Here is a 17,131-nt window from a genome sequence, read left to right as displayed (position 1 = left end):
TGTAATTCAAATCACTTTTAAGCATCTATTAAATAATTTAATATAGCACAGAAATGACACTGATTTTTGGCTGGGCTGTCCAAAAGTCTGAGTTGACATTGAAAATCTTGATTCCACTCCCATTTAAACCTGGAAATAAATGTATAGTATTTATAGAATAATAAATGTATTCTATAACATAACATTTCTAGAATAATATATTTTTGGATTTCAAAAAAATTTAAACAAAATGTTATGATGCAAAATGAAGAAATATTTAAAATTCTACACTATTTCTAGGTCTCCAATCAAATGCAAGCATATTTGTGACATTGACCTTTAACTCCTTTGAACAAAAGGTCAGATTCCATTGCTTCCAGTTAAGCACACAAGATGCTCTTTGGATCATTCTTAAATCATGCTGGGATAACATGGATCATTGGGTTTTGCACAAACTTGTGGAGTCAATGCCAGTTTGTGTGAAGTTATAAAAGCTAAAGAAACATACCAAAAACTTTCACTCAAAATGTTATGCTGATAATCATATATGTTTTTTTTTGTTATTTGTTTTTTTTTTTTATTAACAATGAATGCAAAATAGAAGCATTTTCACTAGTGGCCTAAGACTTTTGGTCCCTACTATATACATTTCTTTATTATCCTTAATGAATTCCCACTCAATTTTAAACAGTTTAAATAAGCATGGAAAAAGTAAAAACCAGGGTCCATTTATAACATATTTATTTATACTGTACAGATGTAATTGGCAATAGTGTAGACACAGTCATGTGCACAGTGCTGAAGGCTACAGTTCATTTATGCAAAAATTCTGGTGTCGTAAACATGTCAAGATCAGGTCACTCCTCCCATGGGCTCATGTCTGTGTCGATGGCCACACAGTTATATGCAGCATAGCGAAGCTTCTCTTCACAAACTTTAGCACTGCCGATTGGGATTACACACACACACACACACATACACAATATAAAATGCAATCAAACAAAGAGACACAACATCTTATTAAATAAGTACTTATGAAAAATAAATCCAACCACATCTATGTTGGGCACTTATTGGCTGCTTTTCTTTATTATTCGGTCCAAGTCATCAATTTCAAAAACTTTTTTTTTTTTAATTAAATTTTTGTTTTGTAATTAAATAAATTAATATGGTGGCACAATTATATTTTTGTCTACAAAACTAATTTAAAACATTTAAGCATACACCTTCAGATCAAAAGATTTTTTAAGATCATGAGAAACATTTCAGTCAAGTGTTTCAAAACTTTTGACCGGTAGTGTATATATAGTGGTTGGTGGATTTATTTTTATGGATTTATACACACACACACACACACACACACACAGGGTTGGGGAGTAACGGAATACATGTAACAGGATTAGGTATTTCAAATACAAAATATAAGTAACTGTATTCCACGACAGTTACAGTTTAAATCATTGGTAATTAGAATACACTTACATTCAAAAAGTATTTTGATTACTGAAGAGATTACTTTGCATTTTATTGTCTTTTGTTTAATTTAATATTTAGTCCTTTCAGATGAAAAACATTTATACATATAAATGATGCGATCCAAAGTGCATTTGAACAGCGGTGAAACACTTTCTTATGATGTTACATTCATACGAGCAGACAGAGAAGTTTGAAGTAAGTTTGGAGCAGAAGAAATAGAAATAAACTTTGTGTAAATTGTCAGCTTTATGCTAAGATAAAATGCTATTTCTAGCCATTTTACATGCACGTTACCAGGCACAATCATATTTTTTTTATCAAGAAAATTCACATTGGATCATAATTTCTTTTTTTCTAGTAAGACCTTTGATATCAGGGCAAAAATCTTATTCTTGATAATAATTTTTGTATAGTTTTCCTGTAAAAATATCAAAAAATCCTTAAAACAAGATCAATTAGATTAATCTTGTTTTAGAAACAACACTGCATAAGATATTTAGGTTTTTCAGAGAATGTATTTTTAACATGTGTATTTTGTCTTACTGTACTGGCAGAGTTTTTATAGTCAAAACAAGTGAAAAAAAAATCTACCAGTGCTGAAGAAGTAATCCAAAGTATTTAGAATACATTACTGACCTTGAGTAATCTAACGGAATACGTTACAAATTACATTTTACAGCATGTATTCTGTAATCTGTAGTGGAATACATTTCAAAAGTAACCCTTCCAACCCTGTATATATACAGTTGAAGTCAGAAGTTTACATATATCTTAGCCAAATACATTTAAACTCAGTTTTTCACAATTCCTGACATTTAATCATAGAAAACATTCCCTATCTTAGGTCAGTTAGGATCACTACTTTATTTTAAGAATGTGAAATTTCAGAATAATAGTAGAGAGAATTATTTAAGATTTTATTTCTTTAATCACATTCCCAGTGGGTCAGATGTTTACATACACTTTGTTAGTATTTGGTAGCATTGCCTTTAAATTGTTTAACATGGGTCATACGTTTTGGGTAGCCTTCCACAAGCTTCTCACAAGAAGTTGCTGGAAATCTGGCCCATTCCTCCAGACAGAACTGGTGTAACTGAGTCAGGTTTGTAGGCCTCCTTCCTCGCACAAGCTTTTTCAGTTCAGCCTACACATTTTCTATTGACTGAGGTCCGGGCTTTGTGATGGCCACTCCAATACCTTGACTTTGTTGTCTTTAAGCCATTTTGCCACAACTTTGGAGGTATGCTTGGGGTCATTGTCCATTTGGAAGACCCATTTGTGACCGTGCTTTAACTTCCTGGCTAATGTCTTGAGATGTTGCTTCAATGTATCCACATCATTTTCCTTCCTCATAATGCCATCTATTCTGTGAAGTGCACCAGTCACTCCTGCAGCAAAGCACCCCCACAACATGATGCTGCCACCCCCATGCTTCATGGTTGGGATGGTGTTCTTCGGCCTGGAAGCCTCACCCTTTTTCCTCCAAACATAACGATAGTCATTATGGCCAAACAGTTCAATTTTTGTTTCATCAGACCAGAGGACATTTCTCCAAAAAGTAAGATCTTTGTCCCCATGTGCACTTGCAAACTGTAGTCTGGCTTTTTTATGGTAGTTCTGGAGCAGTGGTTTCTTCCTTGCTGGTTATGTCGATATAGAACTCGTTTTACTGTGGATATAGATACTTGTCTACCTGTTTCCTCCAGCATCTTCACAAGATCCTTTGTTGTTGTTCTGGGATTGATTTGCACTTTTTGCACCAAACTACATTCATCTCTAGGAGACAGAATGCATCTCCTTCCTAGCGGTATGATGGCTGTGTGGTCCCATGGTGTTTATACTTGCATACAGATGAATGTGGTACCTTCAGGCATTTGGAAATTGCTCCCAAGGATGAACCAGCCTTGTGGAGGTCCACAGATTTTTGTCTGAGGTCTTGGCTGGTTTCTTTTGATTTTCCCATGATGTCAAGCAAAGAGGCACCGAGTTTGAAGGTAGGCCTTAAAATACATCCACAGGTACACCTCCAATTCGGTACACCTCCTATCAGAAGCTAATTGGCTAATTGTCTAAAGGCTTGCCATCATTTTCTGGAATTTTCCAAGCTGCTTAAAGGCACAGTTAACTTAATGTATGTAAACTTCAGACCCACTGGAATTGTGATATAGTCAATTAAAAGCGAAACAAACTGTCTGTAAACAATTGTCGGAAAAATTACTCGTCATGCACGAGGTAGATGTCCTAAACGACTTGCCAAAACTATAGTTTGCTAATATTACATCTGTGGAGTGGTTAAAAAAAATTTGTTTTAATGACTTCAACCTAAGTGTATGTAAACGTCTGACTTCAACTAATACACACACACACACACACGCGCGCGGCCAAAAGTTTGGAATAATGTACAGATTTTGCTGCTTCTGAAGGAAATTGGTACTTTAATTCACCAAAGTGGCATTCAACTGATCACAAAGTAGAGTCAGGACATTACTGATGTAAAAAACAGCACCATCACTATTTGAAAAAATTAATTTTTGATCAAATCTAGACAGGCCCCATTTACAGCAGCCATCACTCCAACACCTTATCCTTGAGTAATCATGCTAAATTGCTAATTTGGTACTAGAAAATCACTTGCCATTATATCAAACACAGTTGAAAGCTATTTGGTTTGTTAAATGAAGCTTAACATTGTCTTTGTGTTTGTTTTTGAGTTGCCACAGTATGCAATAGATTGGCATATCTTAAGGTGAATATTAGGTCAAAAATGGCCAAAAAGAAACAGCTTTCTCTAGAAACTCGTCACTCAATCATTGTTTTGAGGAATGAAGGCTATACAATGCTGAAGATTTCATACATAGGTGTACACTATAGTCTTCAAAGACAACGGACATCTGGCTCTAACAAGGACAGAAAGAGATGTGGAAGGCCAGATGTACAACTAAACAAGAGGATGAGTACATCAGAGTCTCTAGTTTGAGAAACAGACGCCTCACATGTCCTCAGCTGACATCTTCATTGAATTCTACCCACTCAACATCAGTTTCATGAACAACAGTAAAGAGAAGACTCAGGGGTGCAGGCCTTATGGGAAGAATTGCAAAGAAAAAGCCACTTTTGAAACAGAAAAACAAAAAGAAAAGGTTAGAGTGGGCAAAGAAACACAGACATTGGACAACAGATAATTGGAAAAGAGTGTTATGGATCTTAATCTCAATCTCATTGAGCTTTTGAGGGATCAGCTAGACAGGAAGGTGCGTGAGAAGTGCCCAACAAGACATCTATGGCAAGTTCTACAGGAAGCATGGGGTGAAATGTCACCTGAGTATCTGGACAAACTGACAGCTAGAATGCCAAGGATCTCCAAAGCTGTCATTGCTGCATGTGGAGGATTTTTTGATGAGAACTCTTTGAAGTAGTTTAAGAAGTTCTGAAACTTTTTTTCAAATTGTAATAGTAATTTTTCACATTATTAATGTCCTGACTATACATTGTGATCCGTTGAATGCCACTATGGTAAATAAAAGTACCAATTTTGTTCCATAAGAGCAAAATCTGTACATTATTCCAAACTTTTTGCCACCAGTGTATAATATTTTTTATTTTATACTACATAAACATACCTTGGGTATTTGGGTAGATAAAGGGTGCTGGAACATGTGGAAGATTGTGGAAGTGCATCTGTGGTTTCAGACCTTGACAAAAATGCATTTGTTCAATGTTTATTCAGACCACAAGCTAAAAGATTATCATGATTATTATGATCTCTGTGTTATTTTAAGGTCAGCTTACATACCCTTGTTTGTCTGGGAAGATGTAGATTGGAGCAGGAAGACGACTTCTGCCAGTGACAAACCTCAAAAACCTGCTACGATCCTCTGGTAAAAGCATTAATATATCAGCATGAGCAACATAAGTTTATATTACTAGAACCATTCTATTGCACAAAAAGGAACCTAACTAACCATTGGTGAAGTTCATCAGGGCTTCCCATAAATATTGCACTCTGACATCTGTTTGTTCCAAGTCCTCATAGCGTGCTGATTGAAAGTAAACAATTTAACACATCAGTTTTGGATTAGTGTATGACAACATGCATTATATTAAAAAACATTTAGATAAAATTGTAGCATGCATCCTCTACAGCAGTGGTTCAGCTCTACAACTTGTGAGTCGCAGGTCTGTTCTGATAGGGTCCTGGACAGCCGGGAAAAACAAAAATAAATGCAAATAAAGTGCACCCAACCATACAATCGTGCACCAGTAGGATGGCAAAATAAATAGGCTTATAAACTTTAAAAGGGAGGAGAAAATGCCATATCTTTCACAATTAAACTCAAGGTATTTTGGCACAAATTCACATCCTTCTTGGTAATATGGCTAAAAGTAATACAAATATCTGGCTCAGTATTTGATTTATCTGCTGATAAACCACACTTCTGCTGTTTGTGCATTTACCAAATTTTCCATTTTCAGCCTAATATGTCATGTTAATAATTTTAACATGGTAATTCATGGTCATTTTTTATTAATAATTTATTAATTTTAAAGAAAATATGTGTTGGGCTGCCACTTAATGTCCAATGTAAAATCTGGGTCCTGAAGCAAAACCAGCTGAGAACTACTGCTCTATAGAGCAGTAATGTTTTCATTTCAAACCACTATACGGTTCAGCGCCTGCAAGACTCACTGAGGCGTTTAAGGGCCTCCACTGAGATCTCTGGGTCTCCACACACTTTCTTCTCCACTTCCTGCCATGTTAGGAGATCAAGCACAGCCTGTGGCACCACCTTCACTAGTCCCGCCTGCATGGCAGCTATCTGTAGTACAGGAATACAGCCTTGATTAAATTCAGGTTTTGTGGATGATAGTGAAACATCCACTTGGCATGTCCTCAGGAAAAAACAAGGTCTAAAAAGAAAAAGCAAGGCTATAACTTTTTTTTGGAACAAATTAATTCCCACAAATTTTAATGACTTTTCAAGTTGTATGTGATTTCTGGATGAGCATTTGTAAAATTAATTTAAATTCAGACTCTAATTCCCTAATGAATCATTCATACCGATTTGTAAACCTGTTTGACCGATTTACTGAAAAGAACATTCTACTGAATGTTCAAAAGTATAATTCACTCACAAATCAGGCATCACTATGGCTTGTGAACAACTCTATTTAAGAGCAATACTTAACCTATAAAAATAAAAAATAAGAGAAAATTCCATGACTTTCAATATTTTATTACTTTCTGTGACTTTTGCCATGAGTTTTAGAATTATATTTCCAGGTTTTCCATAATCGTGAGAACACTGAAAAAGGGTTGCTATCAGCATGCTGCTTTACTGCTAATTCCCGACATACAATTTTATAATGTTCATGACAAAATAGAACAATACAGACTGTATGTAGCGATACCTGTTCTCTGCTCTCGTCTAGTCTCGCTTTCTGTACCAGACGTATGAACTCATTGCGATCATCATATCGGACAACTACTCCACTGCCTCCTGGAATCAGCTCCACCAGCCGGCCATCACTCAAGGGTGTGGTGTACACAAGCTCCTGACCAAACTTAAAGTCAAACGTTTCCTTGTCCATATGCTCCATAGCCTCTAACAACTTCACCTAAAAAAAAAAAAAAAAAATCACACCAAACATGTTCAATCACACACTGCTAGAAGTCCCACTGATTCCATGATTCCATGTTGAATGAGAAAGCAGTAAGCACTAACAAGGAGCCAAGATGCAAAGAAAAGAATGTGCAGGGAGATGTTTTAGCTTCTCACCAGCACTGAATCTACTGCAGGGAAGTCTTTGCTCCAGCTGACAGCTTGTCCAATTAGCTGCTTCCACACCAGCCCTGGCAGAGCCAGAATCTGAAAAACAAAATAAATAGATACATTTACACCCTGCCTCCAATCAAATGTTCATTAATATTAAATTAATACAAGGGTGCTACTGGATAGTTGACAAACAGCATGGATATTATGACATGGATTCAATCTCAACACTTTAGATTAGCATAATGGAAAGTGTATATTATAGGTGCTGTTACTGGTCACTATGTATTTGTCCTGCATTTATAAACCAATCATTTTGCACTTCACTTAAATAGTCCTGCAGTGTAATTTGGTAAAGTGCAAATATTCTACTTAAATCTCTCAATGAATATAATTGAAATGTCATAAAAATACAAACGCATAACTGGCAAAACTGCATGAGTGAAAATGCTGGTTGAAATACATTTAGATGAAGTATGTCATGTCACACTGCAGGTCACTGCTTGCAATATCATGTCAACTACCCCACTGCAATTACACTACAAGACAATCACTAACCAGAAAGTCTTTCCCACGAAGAGCTGCACCCATAATTCGCCCAATCCACTCGAATTTGTGGAATTCTCGGCATGAAGGATTCGGCACATAGAAGTCTCTGGCCTCTCCAGCTCCCTAACACATAATCGTAAGTTCAAAAACAGTTGAATTATTATGCACAAACATTGAAAAGTTGTCTATGAAATGAAACATTTACATTAGACAACACTGAGTGAGCCTCGATTCAATAGACTAAAGAAACACAAAAGAACAGGACAGTGTGTGATATGTATGAGGTGTAACCTGGTTAGAAGTTCGAGTGAAGAATGGAAGAGGCATGGAGCACTCTGATGAGCTGGGACACAGCTCTTCAGACATGTCTGCCAGGCTGTCTCGAAATCCACCACCTGTAAGAAAGAGAAACAGCAGGTTAGGATACAGTGGTTTATCTCAGAGATCTGTTTCTGTGTGAATCACATGGGTGTGAAGTAGCTTATCTGACCTTGATCGATGATGCCTTCTGCAATGAATTTACACTCCCACCACTGGTCATATCGTGCTGGCCACCTGGAACAAGCAGAAAAATGCTTATTTGTAAAAGTAAATAGAGTGATGATAATGCCATGATAGTAACTAGTTAAAGGGATAGTTCACCCAAAAATGAAAATTCACTTATCATATGCTCACCCTTATGCCATCCCAGAGGTGTATGACTTTCTTTCTTCTGCAGAACACAAAGATTTTTAGAAGAATATTTCAGCTCTGTAGATCCATACAATGCAAGTGAATGGTGATCAGACCTATGTAGCTTCAAAAATCCCATAAAGCAAACCATAAGATCCATAAGATCCAGTGATCATAAGACTCCAGTGGTTAAATCTACATCTTCAGAAGCAAAATAATAGGTGTGGGTGAGAAAAAGAACAATATTTAAGTCCTTTTTTTACACTAAATCTCCACTTTAACTTTCAGATGTTTAGAGTAAAACAAAGGACATAAATATTGTTCTGTTTCTCACACACACCTATTATATCTCTTCTGAAGATATGGATTTAACCACTGGAGTCATATGGATTACTTTTATGTTTGCTTTATGTGATTTTTGGAGCTACAAAGGTCTGGTCACCATTCACTTGCATTGTATGCACCTACAGAGCTGAAATATTATTCTAAAAATCTTTGTGTTCTGCGGAAGAAAGAAAGTCATACACATCTAAGATGTCATGAGGGTGAGTAAATGATGGGAGAATTTTCACTTTTGGGTGAATTATACCTTTAATGATATATTTTGCTTGTCTAAAACAGAGAGAGTGACTACCTGTAGTCTAGAGTCTTTTCATACTTGTCAGATGGCTTCAGACCCTCATACACCTATATGATATAAAAGTATTTGCTATATTTTATCCTCTAAAATCAACCAGAGGTTTGTTTTTATAACTTAATTGACACTTGTTTTGTGAAATACCTGAGTGAAGACTGCATTTTTACATGTGGTGTCCAGAGTGGGGTTGTCACGGTGTTCCATGGCGAGGCGACGGTTGATATAAAGGCGCGGCATGAAGTTAGGCTTACTGGTCTCAGAGTCCTTCAGGCACTGGGTGATTAGGGCAGAGCGACGCTTGGACAACAACAGGAACTGCTTTATATTCTAAAGAAAAAAAAAAAGCACAGAGATTCATTGGAAATTAAAATCTTTAGAGTTTGATGCATGCTCAAATTCGAGACACACTTAGCATAGTGTAATGTTGTGATCACTGTAGATAAGTGTTCAAATTCAAAACACAGTAAACAAAAGTTAAAGGGTTAGTTCACCCAAAAATGAAAATTCTCTCATCATTTACTCACTCTCATGCCATCCCAGATGTGTATGACTTTCTTTCTTCTGCAGAACACAAAGATTTTTAAAAGAAAATCTCAGCTCTGTTGGTCCTCACGATGCAAGTGAATGATGACCAAAATTTTGAAACTCCAAAAAGCACATACAGGCAGCATAAAAGTCATCCATAAGACTCCAGTGGTTTAATCATTGTTTTCTGAAGCGATCTAATCAGTTTTGGGTGAGATCCAAATGTAACACCTTTTTCACTATAATCTTGACATCAGCAGTTTCCTTAGCGATCATTTCAAACTCAAATACTGTGTAAGTGTCAAGCACTAGGAAGTGTAATCAAGCTCGACTGAGCCTAGAGACGAGTAATCCTACTGGTTACTTTTATGCTGCCTTTATGTGCTTTTTTGAGCTTCAAAATTTTGGTCACCATTTACTTGCATTGTATGGACCTACAGAGCTGAGTTATTCTTCTAAATATCTTCATTTGAGTTCTGCAGAAGAAACAATTAATACACATCTAAGGCACGAGGGTGAGTAAATGATGAAAATTAATTTTGGGTGAACTATTCCTTTAAATAAAACCTACATTCTTGAGCTACAGAAATTAAAGGCACAATAGAATTTACTGATTTTACATTTGTGAGGAAAGCGAAGACAATTTGTAAAATATACATACTTCTATGCAATCAAACACAAGTAAAAAAAAAATGCATTAACACTGGATATTAATAATCATGAAAGTAATTACAATTGTGTGACAGATGACCACATGGACAATAGAACCAATTGCTCTTGTATAACAAAACAAAATAAGATCCAAAGACATATTCACAGGATGTGTAGAACTTGGTACATGACAGGCGTTAAAAGATTTCTTCGGAAATCTGCAGAGCTGTTTACATACTAACTTTGATCTGGTTGAATGTCCCAAGGCTGTAGTCCCATGCAGGCACCATATGAGGCAACAGACTGTCCAGGAGTGTGATGAACCTATGGGCATACAGAATACATTGCAAGATACAATGCACTATGCAATCTGGGAGGGATTATGCATATACCAAACAATTCATTGACTTGAAATAAACAAAATTTCCCCCTTCACCAATAACAGTACTTGATTCTACTACACTGTGTTTTCAAATGTGGTTTGTGAGCCAAACCTGAAGTCACATATTGCTTACCTTTGAATGACCAGTGCACGCCGATAGAGGACATCAGCGGGTGTGCCCTCCAGTCTTGGGTAACGCACTAGGTTGGGAGACTGGAATACTTCTGCATTTAGGCCCAGGTCACGCTCACAGGATGATTTAATCTTTAGACCTCTGATCCGTACATCTATTCCCTCATCTAGTGCAAAAGCACAATTCCAAGAAAAAACACTTATGTATAGAGGCAACTAGTCATGAGTATATCTTTCTCTCTCAGATGAGAGCACATGTCATTTCAGATCAATCTTACCTCTGCATTCCTCAATCCTGATCTCTATGACAGGCAAGTGTGACGTCATGTCCTCCAGAACACAAACCTCTCCTATTAAACTGCTGCGAGAGAAAGGCATACCGTTGCAACATTACTTAACCTTTACGCATTTATAACCTTAAAAAGTGCTTTGTTAGAACTTAAAATGTAAAATGATACATTTATACAGTGGCCCCAAAATGTATTTGGATGTATTTTAAGCCACACTTAAAAATGTTTGTAACTCCATGCATTAGGTAACAAAATGTCAAACCAAGTGGCGTCTACAATGGGTTCCAAAAGTCTGAGACCACTCATGAACATGCTTCTATTTAGCATTTCTCTAGATTAATACAGGTAATATTTATATTACAGGTTGAAATGTATTTTATAAAATGGATAGTTCTGGTCCTGGATGCTGATAAAGCACAACTATGGCCACCTCACAGAGCCTCTATTTGTATCACTGCGCAGCACTTCTTGTTGCATTTGTGTCCTTAATATTTGTACTATTTGGTAACCATTTTATAAAAGCAATAAGGCACTCAAGGCTACGGCATATTGTGAATATAATCACGACTGAAGGGATTGCAGGCACTTCACTTTGCATCGTGCCTAAAATCGCCCTTCAGCCGTGAATGTACTGACAACATCACAAGGTCTCTTGTACCTTATTGCTTATATAAGCATAACAATTTGAGTAAAATAGTTGAAGGTGAATAAACAAACATGAATTTCACAATTTTTTTGTATTTAATGTATAGACATACTTATTAAAAAATTTCCAAGCAAAACATTCCAAGAGTTAAGTTAGTTCTGAGAAATGCTGTAGCATCATTTGCATAGTCATAGTGCAATGAAATTCATACATTTTCAAGTATGTCCCCATACCTTTTGGGGCCACTGTATATCTGTAGTGTGGGACTTACTCATCTATTGTGACATCACTGTATTTCTTGAGGTTTTCTCCCTCTCCACCATACACAGTCACTCTTTTGGGCATGTAGTTATCATCTGTTGAATCCACTGTTAATATCAGTTTGCTAAAAGGAAGAGAAAATAAACATTAAAATAAGGATGTGGATAATCAGCATGCAGTCAAGTAACAGATTATTTAGATTAAAGGGATAGTTCACCCAAAAATTCTCTCATCATTTACTCATCCTCATGCCATCCCAAATGTGTATGACTTTCTTTCTTCTGCAGAACACAAATTAAGATTTTTAAAATGATATTTCAGCTCTGTTGGTCCTCACCATTCAAGTGAATGGTGACCAGAACTTTGAAGGGCCGAAAGGCAGTATAAAAGTAATACATATGACTCCAGTGGTTAAATCCATATCTTCTGAAGCAGTGTGATAGGCGTGGGTGATAAATATTTAAGTCCTTTTAAAACTGTAAATCTACACTTTCACTTCAACATTCTGGTGTGAAAGTGACTTTCACTTATACATTCAGTCACCAACTGGTGTTGGGGCTGGTCAAAGGTGGAGACTGATAGTAAAAAAAGACTCTGATCGCTTCAGAAGATATGGGTTTAACCACTGGAGTCATATGGTTTATGACTCCTTTATGTCATTTTGGGTCTTCTGAGTTCTGGTCACCATTCACTTGCATCGTATGGACCTAAAGAGCTGATATATTCTTCTAAAAATCTTAATTTGTGTTCTGCAGAAGAAAGAAAGTCACACACATCTGAGACGGCGTGAGGGCAAGTAAATGATGAGAGAAATTTCACTTTTGGGTGAACTATCCCTTTAATAACCACTGTAAAATCTGAGTAACACAGTTGCAGGTGTCTTTTAACTGTGTAATTACTATTAAGTGAGACATGATATTTGAAATAGTCATTAGCAGATCAGTGGTTCTTACTTGACCACAGTGCCTCTCTTCATGTGCAGACGGATCCAGTGCTGTCCCTGCATGCCATCACTCTCCCAATACGTCTCTGTGTCCCCATCCGTCAGGCAACTTGCACCACCACTGGGGTCCTCCTTCAAGCATAACAACTCACTTTCTAGTCTTGAACATCTGATATACAGTATTAAAAGCTTGCTGCTCTGCATTATTAAGCAACATGATCCTTAGCACTCACATACCGAACTAGAAGACACATCGATGCTGGTCACGCATTGCTTAACACTGCCGAGATTTTCATCTTCCTTTCCGATGTGGTCATAGAAGTAGCGGACGAGGTCCTCATCGCATTCAAATGTCCATGTAGGAGGTACATATCTAGGAAGCAGTGTTCACTCTAAATGTATACTGTCCATCACAGAGTAGGTGTATCAATTAAACTAAATGGCCAAAAGTACTTTATGTAAACACCCAAACACCAGACTGGACCCATATTCACAAAAAAATAATTTGACAAAAGTAGCTCCTAACTTTAACTTTTCGGACAAACTCTTAAAAATTACAGGCTTTCCACTAGAGGTTGGAACATGACCGCAGGGATTTACTCCCATTCAGGCACAAGAGCATCAGTGGGGTCAGGAAGTGATGTTGGGCGATCGGGCCTGACTTGCAGTTGGCAATCCTGTTCATCGCAAATGTGTTCAAAATGGTTCAGATCTGAGTTTTGTGAAGTTCAGTGAAAGTTCCTCCACACCAGACATTTTTTTTTCTTTTTGGACCTTGCTTTGTACACAGGGGCATTGTCATACTGGAACAAAAAAGGATCTTCCCCAAACTGTTGCCACAAATTTGGAAGCACACAGTTCTCTAAAAAGTCATTGTATAACATAGCATTAAGATACTTTTGGCCATGCATTTTAACTTTAACAGGACTGCCTGAAAGTTATGAAAGACATCTCTTACTTGTGTCAGAATCTGGATAATGGCATCTGAAAGGTTTACCTTTGTATTTTCCACTGTGTAAAAAAAATCCAACTCACCTCAATTTACGAACAGCAGCCTCGTCTGGCTCTGCCACCTTAGGTTTGGCACCCATGTGTAAGGAGTTCTCCACATCTACCACCTGCTCCCATCTACAGAGCCAAGTAGCCCGACAAATGTCATTTAACAGCAAAAATAATGGCACTTCACAATCACCACATTTTTGTGTGTTGATCTAAGTGTGTCCCATTCATCACCTTGGCTGCCAATAACAGTGAACAATTCAAGTGCTGAGCTGTTATTAAGATGAAAAGACTTGTTCCCAGTCAACTTTTAATGGCATCTAATGCTTTCATTTATTAAAGATATGTTCCAAGTTCAATACAAATTAAGCTCAATCGACAGCATTTGTGGCATAATGTTGATTAGCAAAACTTCCCTTGCAAAAATCTGGGTTACAGTGAGGCTCTTACAATGGAGGTGAATGTGGCCAATCCATAAACATTAATATCCACACTGTTTCAAAAGTATAGCCCCAAGACATCAACACTATATGTGGTAACATGATTTTAGTGTGATAAAATCAGGGATTTACCAATGTTAAGGCAATTACCACATTACAAGGTTTACCAATGTTGCTTCGTTATGATGAATGAAGCAACATTTAGGTTAGTACATGATTTTATCATACTAAAATCATGTTAATACGTCTTGTGGCTATACTTTTGAAACAGTGTGTATCTTAATGTTTATGGACTGGCCCCATTCACTACCATTATAAAAGCTTTACAATAACCATGTGTTCTAGCATGAATCATGGATTCTGGGCACTGATCAGGTAGTCAGGGAGTCTAGGGCTGTCTCAATCGCAAAATCATTCCAGTGTACTGAAACTTTCGCTCCCTAAAAATTTTCTCTTTAAAAGAGATGTTGTTTGTAATGTCTTTCATCCATAATGATCATGAAAGGGAAACAATCTTTTAAAATATTAGAGTTATTAGAAGGTAAAAAAATACACTTCTTTATATTTTTATTTCTTTATTTTTGACATTTACCTTTCATAATAATGCTGTACGTTTTAATATCTATGATAACACACGATAGAGTCATTTATACAGTGATGTTGTTGATTATACAAGCTGTGTTTTAATGCACAAGCTCATTATCATGTCGCATGTGATTGAGTCAACAGTGTTCCAATGCTCAATGGATGAACACCCTTGCCAGTGCCTGAACTGGAGTTCACAATATACTGATTCACGACCAAGGTTGGGGAGTAACGGAATACATGTAACAGGATTACGTATTTCAAATACAAAATATAAGTAACTGTATTCCACTACAGTTACAATTTAAATCATTGGTAATTAGAATACAGTTACATTCAAAAAGTATTTTGATTACTGAAGAGATTACTTTGTATTTTATTGTCATTTGTTTCATTTAATATTTAGTCCTTTCAGATGTAAAACATTTATACATATAAATGATGCGATCCAAAGTGCATTTGAACAGCGGTGAAACACTTTCTTATGATGTAACATTCATACGAGCAGACAGAGAAGTAAGTTTGAAGTAAGTTTGGAGCAGAAGAAACAGAAATAAACCTTGTGTAAATTGTCAGCTTTACACTAAGCTAAAATGCTATTTCTAGCCATTTTACATGCACATGTTACCAGGCACAATCATATTTTTTTATCAAGAAAATTCATGTCAGATCATTAATTTTTTTTTCTAGTAAGACCTTTGATATCAGGGCAAAAATCTTATTCTTGATAATAATTTTTGTATTGTTTTCCTGTAAAAATATTTTAAAATCCTTAAAACAAGATCAATTTGATTGATCTTGTTTTAGAAACAACACGGCATAAGATATTTAGGTTTTTCAGAGAATGTATTTTTAACATGTGTATTGTGTCTTACTGTACTAGCAGAGTTTTTATAGTCAAAACAAGTGAAACAATCTACAAGTGCTGAAGAATACAAAGTATTTAGAATACGTTACTGACCTTGAGTAATCTAATGGAATACGTTACAAATTATATTTTACAGCATGTATTCTGTAATCTGTAGTGGAATACATTTCAAAAGTAACCCTCCCAACCCTGTTCACGACATAGGGAGCTGATTGAGACGCACCCTTAGACAAGGGACAAAGGTACAGACCTGTTACAAGGCTTGTGGTCATAGCCAAACAGCTGCTGTTGTCGACTGATGGTGTCAGGAGATTCCACTGGTACAAGCCTGTCTCCACCCTCTGTGTGTTTACACACCAGAATCCAGCCTTCCTCTATGTCCAGGCCACCACGATACTCCTCCAACTGCTCCTGCAATGTACAGGACAGTCAAACTAACACAATGACAAAGGCTGTTTGACAAACAAATCATGCTGGTTCTCATTTGAATATCCATCTCACTACAGCAGCCACTGACTAGGAGTGGAAAATTCTGAAAGCCATACATGAAGACACTTTACTGGCCGTGACGTCATGCACCAGGAAGTCCTGTGTCATGGTTAGTACACATATTAGCAATAATGAAACTGCAGATCAATCAGAATGGTTTCTGACATCAGTTCACGATAGCAATTAATATAACATATAGGTGTTTTACCTTGCTTATTTTGACCCACAGGCCATGGCTGTTACAGTATTCTTCCCCTGTTGTTCGTATGCACGTCCCTTTCTTTGGCTCGATGTTGCACTTGCATAATTTCTTATGTGGCGCTTGGTGTGGGCTCTCCCATACTGACACGACACTCTTCCCGCCTGAGTTCCCAGCTGTTGACGAGGACGCGGAAGCGGAGCCAGATGACGAATCTTTACAGATTTTATAACAAACCTCCTTCGGCACATAACATAAAGACTCCGGCAGAGGTTCACTTTTTCGGAAACATTCAATGCACCTGTTTAAAAACCGTATCCTTCCCAGGAGAGTGTGAGGGTTGTCGCCCGGAGACATTCTCCACAAGTTTCAGTGCGCTAGCCCGGCCGGGTAGCTGAGGATGTGTCAACAACACTGAGCAGTTCGGCCGTCAGCAAACATCACGCTTACATATGCTTTCCCTTGTTTGTCGGCTTTAACTCAGATCCGATGCAGTAAACATACCATGTGACAAAAGTCTAGGCAAAGTCAAGCATTTTTACTCCCGCCAGATCTGTCTCGTGGACACTGGTATCAGCGCCAACTGGCATCTGTCAAGGCAGCTATGACTGTTTTAAGGGCGGTCCACCCATGTGCG

At 37.1% G+C, this 17,131-nt stretch overlaps 1 protein-coding gene across 2 annotated transcripts; it reads right to left on the bottom strand.

Annotated features, from left to right (window-relative positions):
• Positions 1 to 703: 703 nt before the first annotated feature.
• On the bottom strand, positions 704 to 17,110 carry LOC127441084 (E3 ubiquitin-protein ligase HECTD3-like). 2 transcript variants are annotated; one of them, XM_051698259.1, is made up of 21 exons: positions 16,504 to 17,110; positions 16,057 to 16,217; positions 13,950 to 14,042; positions 13,152 to 13,287; positions 12,925 to 13,046; positions 11,982 to 12,095; positions 11,053 to 11,135; positions 10,776 to 10,941; positions 10,503 to 10,584; positions 9,229 to 9,411; positions 9,082 to 9,134; positions 8,266 to 8,330; positions 8,067 to 8,170; positions 7,785 to 7,898; positions 7,233 to 7,322; positions 6,865 to 7,071; positions 6,143 to 6,272; positions 5,418 to 5,492; positions 5,249 to 5,330; positions 5,076 to 5,147; positions 704 to 921 (listed from the first exon to the last, which is right to left on the bottom strand). In XM_051698259.1, the coding sequence occupies exons 1-21, from the start codon at positions 16,849 to 16,851 to the stop codon at positions 837 to 839; spliced, it is 2,565 nt and encodes an 854-aa protein (XP_051554219.1). In that variant the 5' UTR covers positions 16,852 to 17,110; the 3' UTR covers positions 704 to 836. The 2 variants fall into 2 exon arrangements, with proteins under 2 accessions (XP_051554219.1, XP_051554220.1); XM_051698260.1 differs by having other exon boundaries at positions 11,053 to 11,132.
• Between the last annotated feature and the right edge of the window lie 21 nt (positions 17,111 to 17,131).

The sequence above is a fragment of the Myxocyprinus asiaticus genome, chromosome 5 (assembly GCF_019703515.2).
Source record: "Myxocyprinus asiaticus isolate MX2 ecotype Aquarium Trade chromosome 5, UBuf_Myxa_2, whole genome shotgun sequence".
Taxonomy (NCBI): Eukaryota; Metazoa; Chordata; class Actinopteri; order Cypriniformes; family Catostomidae; genus Myxocyprinus; species Myxocyprinus asiaticus.
Note: the sequence above shows the minus strand (reverse complement) of the source record. Positions and strands in the feature narration are given on the sequence as shown.